Source organism: Lycorma delicatula, chromosome 1 (assembly GCF_047948215.1).
Source record: "Lycorma delicatula isolate Av1 chromosome 1, ASM4794821v1, whole genome shotgun sequence".
In the NCBI taxonomy this organism is placed as follows: domain Eukaryota; kingdom Metazoa; phylum Arthropoda; class Insecta; order Hemiptera; family Fulgoridae; genus Lycorma; species Lycorma delicatula.
This window is the reverse complement of record NC_134455.1, coordinates 199,186,064-199,205,323: the sequence shown is the minus strand read 5'-3', so window position 1 is coordinate 199,205,323 and position 19,260 is coordinate 199,186,064. Positions and strand designations below refer to the sequence as shown.

The 19,260-nt window shown below is 29.9% G+C and overlaps 1 protein-coding gene across 3 annotated transcripts in view; it reads left to right on the top strand.

Moving 5' to 3' along the window:
- Positions 1-791: 791 nt before the first annotated feature.
- The window catches only part of IntS3 (integrator complex subunit 3), a 111,351-nt gene continuing 92,882 nt past the window's right edge, over positions 792-19,260 (top strand). The window contains exons 1-2 of one of the 3 annotated variants that reach the window (XM_075370324.1): positions 792-1,155; positions 6,372-6,539. In XM_075370324.1, the coding sequence (XP_075226439.1) occupies positions 1,078-1,155; positions 6,372-6,539 (246 nt within the window). In that variant the 5' untranslated portion in view covers positions 792-1,077. Of the gene's footprint in view, positions 1,260-1,297; positions 1,385-6,371; positions 6,540-19,260 lie in introns of those variants that run through there. The other 2 variants (XM_075370333.1, XM_075370341.1) reach the window with 2 other exon arrangements.

Below are 19,260 nucleotides of genomic sequence, written 5' to 3'. Positions count from 1 at the left end.
AGTACTGACAATTCATAATTACTACAATTTAATCATTAAAAGTATTAAAGGAAATATTTACATTAATAAAATAATTAGATTCCTTGATTGTATTTTATTTACAACCATAGAGTTAAATCTTGGTATAACTTAGAAACATTAGTAAAATTGGTGGGCATGAATATTAACAATATTCGAGAGGGCACATTCATTCTTCCCTATGTTAAAATTTGTCCCATTTCATGATTTGTCTTCCGCGCACATGTACGTCCCGACAAATCATAGTTGGGATTCATTAAGAAGTTCAAGGTTAGACAGTAGTACCAACAAATGAATTTCAGCAGTAAAAAGTAATGGACCTCTTTTCAGAATGTAAATTTGGTTGCATCATTTAAAATATTTCATTATTTGCAAAAAAACCATTAAATATAAAATTTTAGTTAAAAATATATGGGTTAAAAATAATTAGTGGTAAAAAACTGTTATATTCCTTATCATTTCAACAAATATCGTGTTATTGCGATAATTGCTTTTCTTCCGATAGTCAAATATTCCCGTAAAATAAATATATGCATATTATTAAAACATTTTCTAATTAGTAACATTTTCGTCTACGAATTACAGTATTAAAAACGAAAAATATTCACTCTGTTTATATTCCTTGAAATTAATTTCTATAATAATTTAATGTAATGAATAGTTTTTTTGTTGTAATTTTAGATTAATACTTCAGATTAAACACTAAGTCATCTATGTATAAACTGAGATTAAAGTCGTGTTAGGTGGTAAAGTGATATGAAATTACATATCGCATTGTGAGTTGATTATTTTGTTATATATTGTGATCTAAAAAAAAGTGCAGAAGAAAACATTCAGAGACCATTTTCGATATCTATTTTCATATTACAAAAATTTTTATAAAACAATTAATTACACTGCGAACTACTTTGTATTCATAAAACTTTCATGTTTCATAACATTTGTATCAATCCGCCCCGTCTTAGAATTCATTTCTACAGGAAGAAGCAGGAGGCAGAATGCTGGCGGAGCGTAAATTAATTGCAAATTTGTTCGATTAGTGTAGTCTATAGGCCTCAAATGGAACAGACGAAATTGTCACCATCTAAACTTTTCTCAACTACATCTATTGACCCAAAGAAGGATGATTTTGATGAGGTAATTCTCATTTAAAAGTGTTGCTTGGAGAAGATTAAGGCAGCCATAGTAAAGTAGTATCATTAGATTCCGATTGTGGTCACTTGGAGCGCCATTATCGCATGGTAGGAGGGCTGTTTAAGAGAATTTGTGGTTATCTTTCTTATTTCATCGGTTAAAATTCTGTTTCTTTAATAACATCGCGCAAACCAGAAGAATGTATTATACTTTCTGTTAAGTGTGTTTTCTTGTAAGTATTCGTAGTATGAATGTGATGTGAGGGTTTTGGCTTCTTCAACTATTAATGGGTGTTAATTTTACAATTGTGATAGCTAAATGTGCCATTTTTACATAAAATGTGATTAAAAGTTAGTTTTTGTAAGTTTTTCTTATTCATCGTTTGTCATGTAAGTATTTAAAATGGTATTATGTTGTGCATAATTGCATAAGTTAGCTGTGTGTTCGTTCTTACTCTGATTGTTTTTAAGATACTACTTAAGTTTTTTATAAAGGTAAATAAAAACTATAATTCTTTATTCAAACAAATAACTATGAAGTGTAAATAACATAGAAAATGTAAACAATCTTATAGGTACACCATTGTACACATAAATTCTTTGAACTGTTATAAAAGCTCTTTTATCACTTGCACACGATATTGAATATTTTAATCAAATATATCAAGATTACCTCCCTTAAATTAAAGAGCGTCGGAATTTTTTAAATAACGTTATCGATATGTAAATTTTTACTGGAACTTAAGCTGTCAACATAATAATTTGACAGCTTATGTTATTTGAACAAACTAAATTTTTCCAGTTTCTTAGGTTTCCACCTAAAACATTCATGACTTCATTGTACTTTTGTACCATTGTAAGATAATTATTATTTATTCCAAGTGACAGAACCAACATATTTTGCTTCTGTAAATAACAAAACAACTGTATTTTATTTCATTCTATTTAAACCAATGCAAATTTATATATTAAAAAAATAAGCTCTTTTTATTCATTTTCTGTGCTTAATTTCAGCCCAATCTGAATTTGAGCTCCTAATTAAGTTTATTTTACCTGTTTTTTGTAGTATAGATTTATATTTAGACTTTCTTCCATATCTTGTAAAGCAAGTAACAACTTTGTTTGAAAATAAGTACCCGTTAATTTTTGCACTAAGATCTGTTTTTCTTAATTTACAAAATATGATGTATTCTCAGTAAGACTGTTTCAGTATTGCATTTACTGTTAGTATCATCCTTAATTTTAAAATTTAAGAGAAGCAGGAGGTCCAGTATTACATGATGGGACTGCAATCCAAAATTTGGCTTTTTGTCCAACTTACTACAAGAAACACTGCCAAGGCTGAGTCAATAAGCTAAATGAACTGTAATAAAATGGTGGCTGTTACTTCTGAATTATTAGAAGGTGCCAGCGTAGCACCATAGATTGAGCCAGGTTAAGAGTATCTCATGGTGTCTATGGCCTGGTCATAGTTCCCATTGATTACTTAAAATCCTGTTTCAGTATTTCCTGTAATGATAATGTCATAAAAAATTATTAGACCTTCAATGACATTTTGTGTTTGAAAGTATAAAAAAATCTTATAATTTTCTAAGATTTTATGGAGATCTTTGCTACCTCAAAACAAATTCAGATTTTTCATGGGTTTCCTGGAACTTTAATGTTATTTCTTCCTTTAATTACTATGAGTATATCCACTCTTAACATACAGCTGTCTTCCTAATGATTTTTCCTTAGTTATTAAAGCTATAAGTATTATTAACTAATTTCATCCACTCAATGAGTGCAATGTTTTGTAGCCAAATCCTTTTCATTGATGTCTGATGACATCGTTCAACTAATAGCCTTGCTTTGCACCATTCTACATTTTTATCTATTAAATTTTTAAATTAATCTAGTAAATTTTTACTTTGAAAATCAATTGACTGTTGAGAAATTTTCTTATAGTTGTGTAACAGCGTTAACTTGTAGAACTTCATTTTGTTTGTGGGTACTATTTCTCATCGATAACATGGTACCACTTCTTTTGGTTTCTCCACTTTTTTTTTTATATACTATATATTTAGGTTTATACAGTTTTTTAAGCCCATTGGAACATCATAAAAAATTATTCTACATTTTATCAAAGAAAATAGTAATGTTCTAGATAATTTTGTTTATTTCTAATCTAAGTAACAGTAACAAATATTTCTAAATTCATCATAAGTATGTAAATCCAGACACACTCACTCACACACACGCAGTCATTGTAGTGATATTTTCTGATTTTTCAAAGCCTTTGTATTATTTGCAGTTTCATTTTACTTCATTCGGTTCTTTTCTACATTGTAATTTCTTTAGTAAATCATTAACTTTATAGATTATAGTTTTAATAAATATTTCCCACACAGAATTTGAATTTTTTTAATTAAAATAACATGACTAGTATAATATTTTATAGAATAATGAACCGTGAAACTCTTCTTTAATTGTTTTTCCAATTCCTTTGGCAAATGCGAACAAGCTAAGATGCTAACATTCCAACTTTTCTTAGTTTTATTTAATTACATCAGTCTCTTAAATGAATATTTGTAAGAACTGCTGCTCTTGTAGTATTTTATTATGCTTTCACTCTTGAATTCATAATCATTTATTCTTCCCTGACAATCGTACGGTTCATATATTCCTCCTCTCCATTAAGTGTAAATTACATCTATCGATATTAATTTTAATTACATATTCCTAACATTAATTTTTTAGATTTAATTTACTAAGCATTTGGCACCATTGGTGTTAATACAATTGTATAAATTAAAGTATAAAGTTTAATTTATACAACAATTTTTTATTTCATTTGAAATGTACTTGCATCAATTATTAGAATATAAGCAGTCATTATTTTTTCAATAAAATAAACAGTTAACATTGACTCATATTTAAAAATTGGAACAGTACTAATTTTAAAGAGAAGTAGTAAGTGGTTTAATCATCTATGAATGTGAAAATGTATGCCATTCATGTATATGAATATACTAATTGGACCAAAGAGATCAGTATATGGTGATGACTGTTAGTGATCGACAAGCTCACAGGTCATAGGTTATTGAGTGCATTTCATAATAAATACAAAATTGACATACTTTTCTCATGTTCATTGCAATCAGTAGTATTAAGTTCTCTTTTTTTGTAATTTCTACTAAAATGCCGTAAATGTTTGTACTAAATTTAAACTTCAACCCGAGTTATTCTTATGTTGCTCAAAATATGTATTGTAATTGCTCATATAATGTATGTTTTCTATGAACAGTTACATCCTTTTCTTCTTCAGAGTATTTATTTAAAAACCATTAATCTTAAGTTATCAAATTTAATAAAATGGTAGGTTAAACCAGGATCCACGTTTAATGATGAAAGGTATGATGTGGTATTATTTATCATCATTAGTTATTACATCTCAAATTTTATTTAATCATAAGATTTATCTGATTTTCTGTGTCTTGAATTTATATTTGTTCATTAAAATGTTCAACATTACTCAATTTTTCATAATTACTTACTGTGCTATCTTATGTGCCAGAATCCCAATTTCAGTATATATTATATAAAATAAAATATTCATTTGTAAAATGAAAACAGTATTGCCAATGATCTCATATACTTTGCTTTTTCCTCTCATTCTTAATGATTTTATCAAGATTTGGTTTTAACTTGAGCCTTAACTTAACACACCTTGTGAACAGTTTCTTTGACTATGACTGGTAACCATTTGAGATCTGTCTACTTCTGGTTTACATGATGTACATAACTTACAGTTTGATATATGTAACTTACAGCTATATTAAATTAATATATATTTGATTTTGGATAGGCTATTTGGAATGAATTTATTATTTATTTTCTTAGAGTATTATTATTTTTTAACCTAGATTACTTAGATTTGCTGGTACCACAAATACTGTCAATGTTTAGCTCACTTCCTTCCCATTTTTTACATTTCCTTTTTGCTTTGAATTTTAATCCTTTTGATTATTTTTTTTGTAAAATGTAACTTTAAACTTTCTCAGGAAGTTTCAGTTGTTAACACTATTTATCTTCAATTATTGTTTGTAGTTACTGACATAATTGCTCAAGTGAAGTTAACACAGTTGCACTCTGATTTTAAGGACTGAAATTCTGTTGTATCTGAACTCTTATAAATTGTTTATAAATAATTTTTTCTGTATTACAAACTTCTCATAACTTTTCTATGAAAATGCTTTTATAGATGCTCAAATATTGTATGTGGTTTCTTTACTTGAATTCTAAATGATTAACAGAAGCAAAAGCTTAAATTATTTGAGTTTTGCATTTCTAGTATTTCCTATGTAAAGTACCTAGCTGCATTTGTTTTATCACTTCTTTCTTAAGCATTAGTATGTATTTGTATCTTTTAATATCAATACTTTTTACAGAATAACAATTGCAATATGTATATTTATATAATGATTTGTAGTGTGTGCATGTGCATGGAGAAGCAAGTGGGTAGGATATGATAGGTAGAGAAAACAGATATGGATTAAGAATTGTATGATATAAAACATGCTTTGTATAGTTTTTATTAAAAAAATTTAATTTTTTCTTTACAAAAGTTCTTTCAAATTCTTTTAACTTTTGCATTTCATGTATCACCTCCTGCAAGGAAGCCTGCTGTTTGCTGCAGATTCTAAATAGAAATTTAATTTATTTTCACCATGATATTGCTGATTTCAGCAGTAATGAAATAGTTACAATGAAAGTCATACTTAAGTTACATTAGTATTGATAATTGCTTTTTTTTTGTCATAATTGTATGTGATGATTTTTCAGTGACAGATGTGGTTATTCTCACTGTGATGCGACGTAATGTTATTGGTGGTAGTTTTCTTTCAGTTAGGTCAATTAATTATAATGATTACTCAAAAGCTTTCTGTAGCAACATATAATCATCAACCATTTCATGTATACAAATCCACCAAAATTGGTATTCTATATGCACAAGAAAGGACAACATCTTAACATACTCAAACATTATGAAAAACATAAATTGCGCTGTTTGTGTTTTAATTTTATAACTTTTTGCGATTTTTCTTAATAGTGTATATTTTTTTCATAATATTTATTTATTTTAGAAATTATTTAAAAGTTAAATTATGTATTTATTACCTTTAATTCTTATATATTCCTGTAGTCTGATTGATAACGTGACTTATTTATTTATTTTAGAAATATGAACGAGGTTATCAGCACTTGCAAATTTTAATCACTGGTTCTTCTGAAAAAGAAGCTCATGATGCACTTAACAATGATGTGTGTAAAGACAAAACTCATGAAGAGCTGGTGTCTATGGGGCTTCTCACTGTTATTCTTACTGAACCACATAATGCTGCGAAGGTAAATGTCTAGTTAGAATATTTTTTACTACTGATTTGCTGCTTACTACTTATTATGAGTGACCCAGTGCATCATTCCACTTTTGGTTTGATAAGAAAACCTTACATGACTGTTGCAAAGATTTTTTTTGTTTTAGTAATTTTAATAACCTCTAGCAGGTTATACTGTTTACTGTTTTTATTTGATACACTCACTTTCACTAAGATGGAATAAATTTTGTTTTCTTTTAAGAAAACAATAATTTATACCTCTATTGTTTAAGATTGTATCATATAACAGTCTTATTAAACATGTAATGTGTTATTCTTATCAGTAATTTAATCTTTTATATCTTTTCTGTTGCTTACATTCACTACCATATTGTTTTCCAGTCATTTTTGAATTACGCATATCATCAAAGAAATACTGTCAACAATAATAATAGTTCTGTGGAAAATTATTTAAAACAGTATTTGATAAAAATTAACTCCCATCCTCAAATGCAAAAAATAAAAATAGAAACCATGGTGGAAATAACCTAATACAGAAGTCAAATTAAGAAATAATCAATGAAACTAATTATCAAAATCTAATAAGAAACCTAAAACAATTTTTTTTATATTTAGCTGCCATCTATTGATCAAGAAATACTATATTAATAAAGAAAAGAAATTGAGCGCACCAAAGTGCCATCATGCTTAAAATGGCAAACCAATGGTGGGCTGTTTTTATCATAAGTAAATAAGTTGATTATTCATTATAAATAATTATTTACACTAATTAAAATGCTATATTTAATTAATAATTATTTTCTTAATTGAAGTAAATAAATAACAGTAATTTAAAAAGTAAAATTTATGGTTCTAGAATAATCAGTTAGAATATATTGTTTAAATTAGGTATTAGTGTTAAGACATGATAAATATGAAAAAAATTGAAACCAAGTAATAATGTATTATAAATATTAAAACCAATGAACACTAGTGACGTTTAACGATGTAGCCAAACTGACAGTATGTAATTTAACAATATAGTTTGTCAATAACTTATTGTGGTGAATCATTTTGTATCAGGATGAACTTATTATTTATACCCTGTTGAAATAGGATATGCAGTGGTTGAGCAAAGTTTGTGCTCAAGTTGAATACACTACATCTTGCTTGATAAAAAATAGAATTGGCTCTAAAAATTTTAACTGGTGAAACTTTCAAATTAGAATTTAAGTCCATGGTTTATCACAATACAAATGAAAGACGTACAGCATGTATTGAAGCATGATGAGAAGTATCTGGAAGTAGAAAACTCTTGGAATAGAGGAGATTCCATGTCAAAAGTGTATTTCAGTTACAACTTTTTATAAAAATGTGTGTTTTTGATAGAAAGTTCCAAAACAGTAGAAAATTTTCAAAATATTGTTTTCTTTTTGTTATTTTTAAAAAAATACTAATCAGCATTAACAATATAATTTAACCTTTTCATTATTAACTTCATCAAATTATTCAAACAGTTTTATTTAGTTGACTGCTTGTGTGAAAGTTTTAATGCATTGGTTTAATGTTTGGAATCTTTCTAATTTCTCATTAGACCTTCTGCATTCTATCCTTGATTTCATAAAGCGACTAATGTTTTTTTATTATGTTTTGTTGCTACCTCTGCCTTTGAGTTCATGTATTTTCATTTTTATTGTATAATCTATAAAGAAAAGCATAAATTTAATTAGTCTAATATATTAATCTGCAAAATAAAAAAAATAAAAAAACAGTAATATAAGTAAAAGGGGGCTTCTGCCCCATTACATCATTGTAATAATTAAAAAATATATTTCACAATATTGCAAAGTTTAATGCTTCAAATTAAAAAGCAATTTAAACAGTTTTACTTACTATATTCCATATTTTACTTGATTGAAGATTATGTCAATCGAAATGTTTCCTACCTTTTTTCCTTATACACTCATTTAATCTCTTTTTAAAAATTGTCATTGCTCTGGGAACTGTTGCAATTTCATGTTGAATGGCTTCCTTGAGTTCTGGAATTGAACATGGTTGACGACAGTACACTTTATCTTTAAGATAGCCCCAAGGAAATGTCAGTAACAGCCAGATCAGATGAAGATACTGGGCAGAGAATGTCGCTGTGTTGTAAAATCAAACATCCTGGAAAGATATTTTGAAGACCTCATGGAAATAAATATAAAATATGAATGAACATATTTACTGGGCCACAGACAGGGTCCATCTTTTTGGAACCAAATTCTGTCACTAAGCAAAAAGTCACGTAATGTTGTTACATACCATTACTCTGTGATTTGATTCCTCAAAAAATATATTATGCTGAATTTTGAATCTGCACACCACACTGTAACATACTGGCATATTGACTAAAGTGGTCGCTGGTGAAGTTCTTGTGGATTATTAGCAACCCAGTAACAGTAATTTCGTTTATTAACACAGCCTCAGAAGTGAAAATGTACCATCGTTACTTGAAAGAATAATGGTGTCGTGGGGGTTATTCCATTTTAATTCAACAAATGATCAGTGAATCACTATTTTTGATTTTGATGATATTTGGTATATAATAACTACCCCTTCCTCTATGAATCATGAGACCTTGCTGTTGGTGTTTGTGTGCTCAGTGATACAGAGTAGGCTAGACCGAAGGTGCAACCATATCGGAGAGGTATCTGTTGAGAGCCAGACTAAGAAATGATTCCTCAAAGAGGGCAGCAGCTCTTTCAGTAGTTGTTAAGGGCGTAGGTCAGGACGTCTTAAACGGCCATATCAACATCACTCAGTCCTCTAAGTACTGTGCAGCTGAAAGCAATGGAAAACTACAGCTGCTTTTTTTCCAAGAAAATGTAGCTCTCTGCATTTTCATATAGCAATGATGGAGGTGCCTTCCTTAGTAAAATATTCCGGAAGTAAACTAGTCCCCCTGTTCGGATCTCCAGGTGGGGACTATTAAGGAAGGGGTCACCAGAAAATTAAAAAATAACATTCTAGGAGTCGGACCGTGGAATGTTAGAAGTTTAAAAAAGGTTGATAGGTTAGAAAATTTAAAGAGGGAAATGGTTAGGATGAATGTAGATGTAGTAGGAATTAGCGAGGTTCAGTGGAAAGAGGAAAACAACTTTTGGTCTGGTGATTTCAGAATAATTAACTCAGCTTCAAATAATGGGCAGGCAGGAGTAGTTTTTGTAATGAACAAGAAGATAGGGAAGAGAGTAGAGTATTTCAAAATACATACCTATAGAATCATTGTAATAAGGATAACATCGAAACCTAAACCGACAACAATTGTTAAGTCTATGTTAAGACATAGAGGTTTGCATGAAGCATAATTTAGTAATTGTCAACACCCAGTTTAAAAATCATAATAGAAGAATGAACACATGGAAAAAGCCAGGTGATACTGCAAGGTATCAGATAAATATATCATGGTTAAGCAAAGATTTAGAAATCAACTCGTTGACTGCGAAACTTACTCTGGAGCAGATATTGATAGCAACTATAATTTAGTGATAATGCAGTGTAGATTGGGATTTAAAAACCTGAAGAAAAGTTGTGAGATGAATCTGCGGAATTTACAGAAGCTTGATGAAGAGGTAAAGAAGATTTTTGAGGAGGACATCGCAAGAGGTATGAGTGAAAAAGATAGTAAAAAATGTAGAAGAAGAATGGGAGAATGTTAAAAAGGAAATTCTTAAATCAGCAGAAGTTAATTTAGGCGGAACAAAGAGAACTGGTAGAAAACGTTGGATTTTAGATGAATATTGCAGCTGATGGATGAACATAGAAAATATGAGAATGCTAGCGATGAAGAAAGTAAAAGAAACTATAGACAATTAAGAAATAATATAAACAGGAAGTGCAAACTAGTGAAAGCAAAGTGGATTAAAGAAAGATGTTTAGAAGTGGAAAGAGAAATGAACATTGGTAAAATAGACGGAGCATACAGGAAAGTTAAGGAAAATTTTGTGGTACGTAAATTAAAATCTAAATAATGTGTTAAACAAAGATGGTACACTGATTTATAATATGAATGGTAAAGTCGATAGGTGGGTGGAATATATTGAAGAGTTATATGGAGGAAATGAATTAGAAAATGGTGTTATAGATGAAGAAGAGGAAGTCGAAGAGGATGAAAGGGAAGAAACAATACTGAGATGTGAATTTAAGAGAGCATTAAATGATTTGAATGGTAGAAAGGCTCCAGGAATAGACGGAATACCTGTAGAATTACTGTGCAGTGCAGGTGAGAAAGCGATTGATAAGTTATATAAACTGGTGTGAAATATTTATGAAAAAGGGGAAGTTACATCAAACTTCAAAAAGAGTGTTATAGTCATGATATCAAAGAAAGCAGGAGCAGATAAATGTGAAGAATACAGAGCAATTAGCTTAACTAGTCGTGCATCAAAAATCTTAACTAGAATTCTGTACAGAAGAATTGAGAGTGAAAGAAATGTTAGGAGAAGACTAATTTGGTTTCAGGAAAAGTATAGGGACAAGGGAAGCAATTTTAGTGCTCACATTAATATTAGAAGGAAGATTAAAGAAATGCAAACATACCTGTCATTTATAAACCTAGAAAAGGCATTCGATAACATAGACTGGAATAAAATTTTCAGCATTTTAAAACATTTAGTTTTCAAATATGGAAATAGAAGAAAAATTGCTAATATTTACAGTAATCAAACAGCAACTGTAATGATTGAAAAACATAAGAAAGAAGCTGTAGTAAAAAAATAAACAAGAACAAAACTAAAGTAATGAAATGTAGTAGAAATAACAAAGATGGACCACTGAATGTGAAAATAGGAGGAGAAAAGATTATGGAGGTAGAGAATTTTGTTATTTGGGAAGTAGAATTACTAAAGACGGACGAAGCAGGAGCAATATAAAATGCCGAATAGCACAGGCGAAATGAGCCTTCAGTCAGAAATATATTTTGTTTACAACAAAAATTAATTTAAATGTCAGGAAAAGATTTTTGAAAATATATGTTTGGAGTGTCGCTTTATATGGAAGTGAAACTTGGACGATTGGAGTACCTGAGAAGAAAAGATTATTAGAAGCTTTTGAAATGTGGTGTGTAGGAGAATGTTAAAAATCAGATGGGTGGATAAAGTGACAAATGAAGAGGTGTTGCGGAAAATCGATGAAGAAAGAAGCATTTAGAAAAATATAGTTAAAAGAAGAGACAGACTTATAGGCCACATATTAAGCCATCCTGGAATAATCGCTTTAATATTAGAGGGACAGGTAGAAGGAAAAAATTGTGCAGGCAGGCAACATTTGGAATACGTAAAACAAACTGTTAGAGATGTAGGTGGTATACTGAAGTGAAACAACTAGCACTAGATAGGGAATCTTGGAGAGCTGCATCAAACCAGTCAGGTGACTAAAGACAAAAAAAAAATAACTACACACCTTGCAGTGGCCAAAAAGTATTTGTTTATATTTTTTTTAAATGTTTTACTTGTGTAATAGACTATTTTCTAACTTGCTAACAGGTAAAAACAACTATTTTTATCACTTTTTCCATGAGCTGTAGCATTCTTATTTAACATCATACAGAGGTCAAAAAGAGCTTTTTGGAAAGAGTAAAGATGGAAATTCATCTTAGTGTACTCAAAATTTATTTCATTACATAACCAAATCTTGTATTGTTTACTGAAATTACATTTACAAATTGTTTTAAAGAACAAACTAAACTGTAATTGTTGTTGGAATATAAATAATGAAGGGCTTAAGGTAACAGACCTGTTTTTTACCTTTTAACTATTAGGTACTTATAGTAATTATAAAAAAAAATTTGGAATGTTACAAACTATCCTTCATTTAAAAAAAATAAATATGGCTACCAAATCATAAGATTGTGAAAATGTCACATTTTTGGAGCCCAAAAACCACATATAGGACAGGTGGCAAAAATCCGAAATTTTTACAGCAGTAAGTACATTTTATGTACTTTAAAATTGCATAAAATTTATTTTGTTGCTCAAAGGGGTTGACAAGTAATGAAGCCAATAATATCGCTAAAAACACTGTTCCTTCCAACCGTAAACAATGTATCCAAAAATACTGATGTTATTTATTTTTCCAGATTATAAAAATTACAACTTAACTCATTAGAATGAATAAATGGATAATAGATAGTCAGTTACAGAAATGACAAAATTACATCAATTACAAAATAACAAAAATAAAATAACATCAATTACAAAATGATGCGCCTGCCATTTTGTTATTGAGTAGAACTGATAAGTCCTCATTCATCTTTGGTGTAATGTTGTGTCCTCTTCCAGTAGTTGATAGAAAAGGCATAAGAATCTTTAAACTATTTTCCAGTTGAATCCATATTTGATTATCCCTCAATGATGTCTTGAATGAAGTATCCAGAACCCTGCAGATGGAAAAAGTGTATTCGATATTCCTCTTCTTTTTCATGTATTTTGAGTTCAATGACTTCGCCTAACCACCACTTGCCATCATATATGCAGCAGGCATAATTTTTGCATTTTTCCTTTGGTAAACCTTTAAAGCAGTCAGAAGCAGTTATGTCCATTTCTACTCATACTAACATAAATGTTTCTGATTCAGACGTTGCCCTGACTTTCAGAATACATTTCTGACTTGTTAGGACATAACTGTGACAGGTTCTTGTTTCTGGGACTGTTGTGTGTGATTACATGATAACGAGAACTGAGGTATTCTTCACTCTCTTGAATATCTTTATTAGAACAGAAAATAAATGTTATATTTTTATATTATCTTTGCAATAATTATACTCTTCAGAAGTTGTAACAATTTGATTGTTGACTATCCTTTGAGGCTTGCTTTAGTCACAGTCCTTTTTACAGTTCCATCAATACCATCACATGGTTCTTTTCCATGGTATGAGGAAAAAAAATGCCATTCATCTGCAATTTCAAAATCTTCTTGATGGTAGCACAATTTTATGAAATTTTTTTTGTTTTTATACTGGGGTGAAGTACCATCAGAAAAATAAAAAAAATTGTTTAACTTTTGGTAACAGTGTTTTTACTTTATTTATAACTTGCTTTTGGAAGCAGAAGAACGATGTAATATTGTGCTTCAAGTACTCGCTAATCACACAGTAGCTTTGGGTTTGTAATTTTCCTTCTTTTGTAAAATACGAGGGTTATTTTTTTTTCAAGGTCCGATCGGTCGCGAAATAAAAACCTGCGCAAAAATCGGATGAACCTTTGCGCATATGTGTTGCGCAGCATCTCTAGTATGGCCTTCAATCACGCTGCGTCACTTCGTTTAGTTCTGAACATGCAGCTAGCACGTAAACATGTCTACAACAATAGCATCTCCCGCCAAGTGTGAAGTGCGTGCGGTAATGAGATTTCTTCAGGCTGAGGGGTGTAATGCAGTTGAAATTCACTGACAAATAAGTAATGTGTACGGTGAAACTTCAATGAGTGACAGCAAAGTACGACAATGGTGCAGGAACTTTAAAGCAGAATGTACAGATGTTCATGATGCAGGTGGTCAGGGAAGGAAACGTGTGTCAATCAATGATCATATTGAGCGAGTGGTTGAGGCAATTCGAGAAAATCGTCTGTTCATAATTTCTGTATTGACTGATTCGTTTCCTGAAATGCTGGCTAGGAGGACAAAATTTTGGCACAGACATCGAGCTGCAGACCAGCGTAGAAACATGGCTGAAAACACAGGCGGCTCCGTTCTATGTAGTTGGTCCGATTTAGACATTTGTCTAAATCGGACCAATCGGAGTGGTGACTATGTAGAGAAATAGTGTAACTATGTAAATACTTGTTACAAATAAAAAATTTTTTATTTTCACTGTGGTTTTAATTTTGTGACCAATCTGACCTTGAAAAAAGATAACCCTCGTATATGAAAAATGGAAGTACTCTGACATAAGTTTTTGACCAGTGATATGACTGGACTTCATTATGTATCACAAAGGGAAAATTTTGAGAGAATACATTACATTCACCCTCCAACAGTTTTCTTTTTTAATGTTGAGGAAATTAGCATGTTTCTTTGTAGCAAAATGATGCCTTTTTAGATTATTTAGATTTTCAGTAAGTTTATCTAAGTACTCTTGAAATGGAAGAATTTGAATAGTTAGTTCACAATGGTCAACAGAAACCCACTATTTGAAAATAATTTCAGAATCAAAATTATCCGAGCTCTCTTGCAGTAGTCTTAGCATTTCATTAGTGCCTGGACATTTTTCATACTGTGACAGCATACACGTTTCATTTTCTATATCGCATACCATGGTTGAAAGGAGAATTTTATAACCAAATTTCATTTTTAGAGCAGATAACATGAGTTTTACATTTTTGTAGGTGGGTGATAAACAACCCGCGCGCGCCCTTATTTTAAGTTACATAAGATAAGCCTTTTTTGAATATTAATTTTCTTCCTGTTAGGTTGTCTTACAGAGATACAATCGTTCTTGCCTGACATCATTCAGGTGTGCTCATCATTCCGGTAAAAATGTTTGATAGATTTAATAAGATTTTCATCAATTACGTGACTGGGTTTATTTTTGCTGATTAGTGGCAAAATTTCACTTGTTTTAACTAATTGTTTGGATTGATGGGCTAAATACTGACTAACACTAAACTCATTTTGAATTTTTTGAATGCTCCAGCTGCTTTGTAAACTTAAAATATTAATTTTTTCCTGGGCTGATATAACTGTTTTCATTTTATCCTTTATTTTAATGACTAATTCTTTATATTCCCTTCCTAAATCAGCATAATTTTGTAGTACTAAACTGGTTTCTTCTGCAGAAATATTTAAATCAAAGGAATTGTTTAATTTACTGGAAATTGACTCTGCTATTTTTGTAACTTTATTTTTTAAAATTGGTTCTTTGTGCTGCTTGATAATTTTTGAACCTTAACAGGGGAAATGCTGAACATGCTTTATTCATAGACTCGATTATAACACATTGAGGCTCAAATATATATTGACATTCTGGTTCGCTTTCTGTATCATCTGGTGGTTTTTGTATTTTGATTAAGCATTTTGTACACAGTGTTCTGCCTGGAAAATTAATTTTAAATTTGGATTGCTTGTTGAAAGTGTCAAAGATATTTCTTGAAGAGATTTCTTTAGTGGTTTAATGTGACAGCTAAATGGGTCAGAACAACTTTTCCCATTGATATGAAAATATTTACCTAAATTTTCCATTTTATGAAAAGTACAGATATTTTTTGTTTCACTACATTAACTTCTTAAAGATATCAATGTTATTTGCTATTCAGTAAACTCTAAAATATTCTACAATACTGAAGATCTATTGTAAGTCAATTTGTGACTACTGTTTCACTGTCAATGCCAATTGAACATTCCATAATCCATTTTTATAAAATGCAAGGGTTCTTGCAATAACAATACACTTAGTATAAATTATTGAACTACCAACTGCACTTCAGTTTGTTTTATCCCAGTTTCTCTACAGCTAAAATAAAATTCCTCTAATTAATCAAATTAAGAATAAAAAATATTGCATAAAAGAAAAGTTCACTTCTAATAAAATTACTTTATAAACAAATCAGCATTACCTAATCACAGTATTAACACTAGCAACAATACAACATATCACATTGAAATCAAAACAGTAACTGAGCCTTCTATAATGCTTATATTCTGGATTATGCAAACATTCATGTCCATGCATGTCTATTCACTTTCGTGTTTAAAGATGAGTTTGTATGTATGAGTCATACTTTAAGTAACAAACTATCTAGAATATAAGATATCTCATTATAGACATATCAAAATATTTTGTATAGTAGGCCTACATTATTATCTGAAAAAATACATGCTGTCAATTTTTTGGATATGTTCATGCTTAGGAGGAACAGTGTTTTTAATGGTTTTGATGGCTTCATTAGTCGCCAACCCCTTTGAATAACAAAATAAATTTTATACGATTTTAAAGTACATAAAATGTACTTAGTACTACTAGTACTACTAGTACCTAAGAGTTAAAAGGTATAAAACAGGCCTGTTACTCTAAGCCCTTTATTATTTATATTGGGACCTAAATTTAAAAAAAATAATTTGTAAATGTAACTTCACTAAACATTACAAGATTTGGTTATGTAATGAAATGAATTTTGAGTACACTAAATGAATTTTAATTTTTACTCTATCCAAAAAGCCCTTTTTGATCTCTGTATGATGTTGAATAAGAATGCTACAGCTCATGGAAAAAGTGATAAAAATAGTTGTTTTTACCTGTTAGCAAGTTAAAAAATAGTCTATTACTCAAGTAAAACATTTAAAAAAAATATAAATAAATACTTTTTGGCCACTACAAGGTGGGTAGTTATTTTTTTTTGTCTTTAGTCACCTGACTGGTTTGATGCAGCTCTCCAAGATTCCCTATCTAGTGCTAGTTGTTTCACTTCAGTATACCACCTACATCCTACATCCCTAACAGTTTGTTTTACGTATTCCAAACGTTGCCTGCCTGCACAATTTTTTCCTTCTATCTGTCCCTCTAATATTAAAGCGATTATTCCAGGATGACTTAATATGTGGCCTATAAGTCTGTCTCTTCTTTTAACTATATTTTTCTAAATGCTTCTTTCTTCATCGATTTACCGCAACACCTCTTCATTTGTCACTTTATCCACCCATCTGATTTTTAACATTCTCCTACACACCACATTTCAAAAGCTTCTAATCTTTTCTTCTCAGGTACTCCAATCGTCTAAGTTTCACTTCCATATAAAGCGACACTCCAATCATATATTTTCAAAAATCTTTTCCTGACATTTAAATTAATTTTTGTTGTAAACAAATTATATTTCTGAATGAAGGCTCATTTCGCCTGTGCTATTCGGCATTTTATATCGCTCCTGCTTCGTCCATCTTTAGTAATTCTACTTCCCAAATAACAAAATTCTTCTACCTCCATAATCTTTTCTCCTCCTATTTTCACATTCAGTGGTCCATCTTTGTTATTTCTACTACATTTCATTACTTTAGTTTTGTTCTTGTTTATTTTCATGTGGTAGTTCTAGCGTAGGACTTCATCCATGCCGTTCATTGTTTCTTCTATATCTTTTTTACTCTCAGCTAGAATTACTACATCATCAGCAAATCGCAGCATCTTTATCTTTTCACCTTATACTGTTAATCCAAATCTAAACTGTTCTTTAACATCATTTATTGCTAGTTCATGTGTTGATTATTATTCATTTACAAATAACTGAAACAACTAAACTAAAGAGAGGAAATTGACAAACTAAAAGTGGGATTTGATAAATTTTAAAAGCACTTTTTTTTCTACTGAGAAAAATATTTATTCATGTCTCTCATTTATGTTACCGTAAAAACCAAGATCATTTCACACGTAGTAACAATTTTTAATGTAGAGTGAACTGTTTAAGGAAGTATGTTCAACTATTATTCATACTATTTGACTTTACAGGATTTACTATTAACTTCTTCTGCAGTACTTTATCAAGTAACTGAAGCTCTATCTTTTTTTGAATGAGCATATTTCCATGTTGAAACATATTTTTTTTAATCCTTTTTATTGTTTTTACTGAAGCAGACACGGTAATATTCAGATCATCATGTGAAAGCCATCTGAAGCCTGTTTATGTAATTAGAATAGATTTAAATTCAGTATGAACAATAAATAATTCTTTCATTATATTTTTACAGTTAGTTTTTTTATTTTTTTATGCACAATATTTTCTGTAATTCATGAATGGCAGGGTTTAAAGATCCTGATTCCAAACAGAATAACACACATACACATACACAAACACAACAAATAACAACAACAAAATCATTAGATTTTCTATTTCCATATCTACCCCTTTGCTACTGCTACCTTTTATAATATGGGGTAAAGTATTTATTTGTGGAATACAATTTATTTCTTCAGAATTCCACAATATAGTTCAATTTCATTTTTTGTTTTCTCGGCAGGGCAAAATTTATTGCTTAGTTACTTATTTTCTGTTGTTAGGTCATCAGTACATTTAACAAGCTGAATTATTATTTCATAATTCTTTTCTTAGTGCTGGTCGTTAAGAATCTCTCAAAACCTTTTAGATTATCTTTCAGATTTATAAATAAACTTTCATGTGGGATTAATTTGTTATTGCTGAATCTACACTTTACAGAACTAAACTAAAACCTGGACTTTTCTTGCTCTCTTTTGTACAATCTCCACTCAATAGTAAGAGAATGAATCTCATTTTTTTCATTTTTCAATGGAAACTTCTCATTAGGTTTTGTCATATAAGCATGAAACTGATATTAATTGATACAACATTGTAATGTGTTATTTTTATCAATGTATCAACGTTGTAACATAGCAATGTTATTAAAAAAAAAGAAAAAAGTAATTTGATATTGTAAATCAAGCATTTAGAAATTTAATATTTAGACGAAGTAATATTACATTGTGATAAATGCCTATCGGTGTTGCTAATCTGCCTTCATTGTATATTCAACTGGAGACAAAATATTTTTTATTTTATTTTTATTTTAAGTAATGATTAATCTCTTAGCTGTGGGTACTGAGCAGACTATAAATAAAGATATGGCATATGTGTAAAAGAAACTGAAAGATACTGTGGCTTCATAATGAATTAATAATGTCTTGCTTGAGTATAATAATCAAATTTACTGAATAAATACCCTCTGTGTGTGTGTGTGTGTGTGTGTGTGTATATATATATATATATACTGATTTT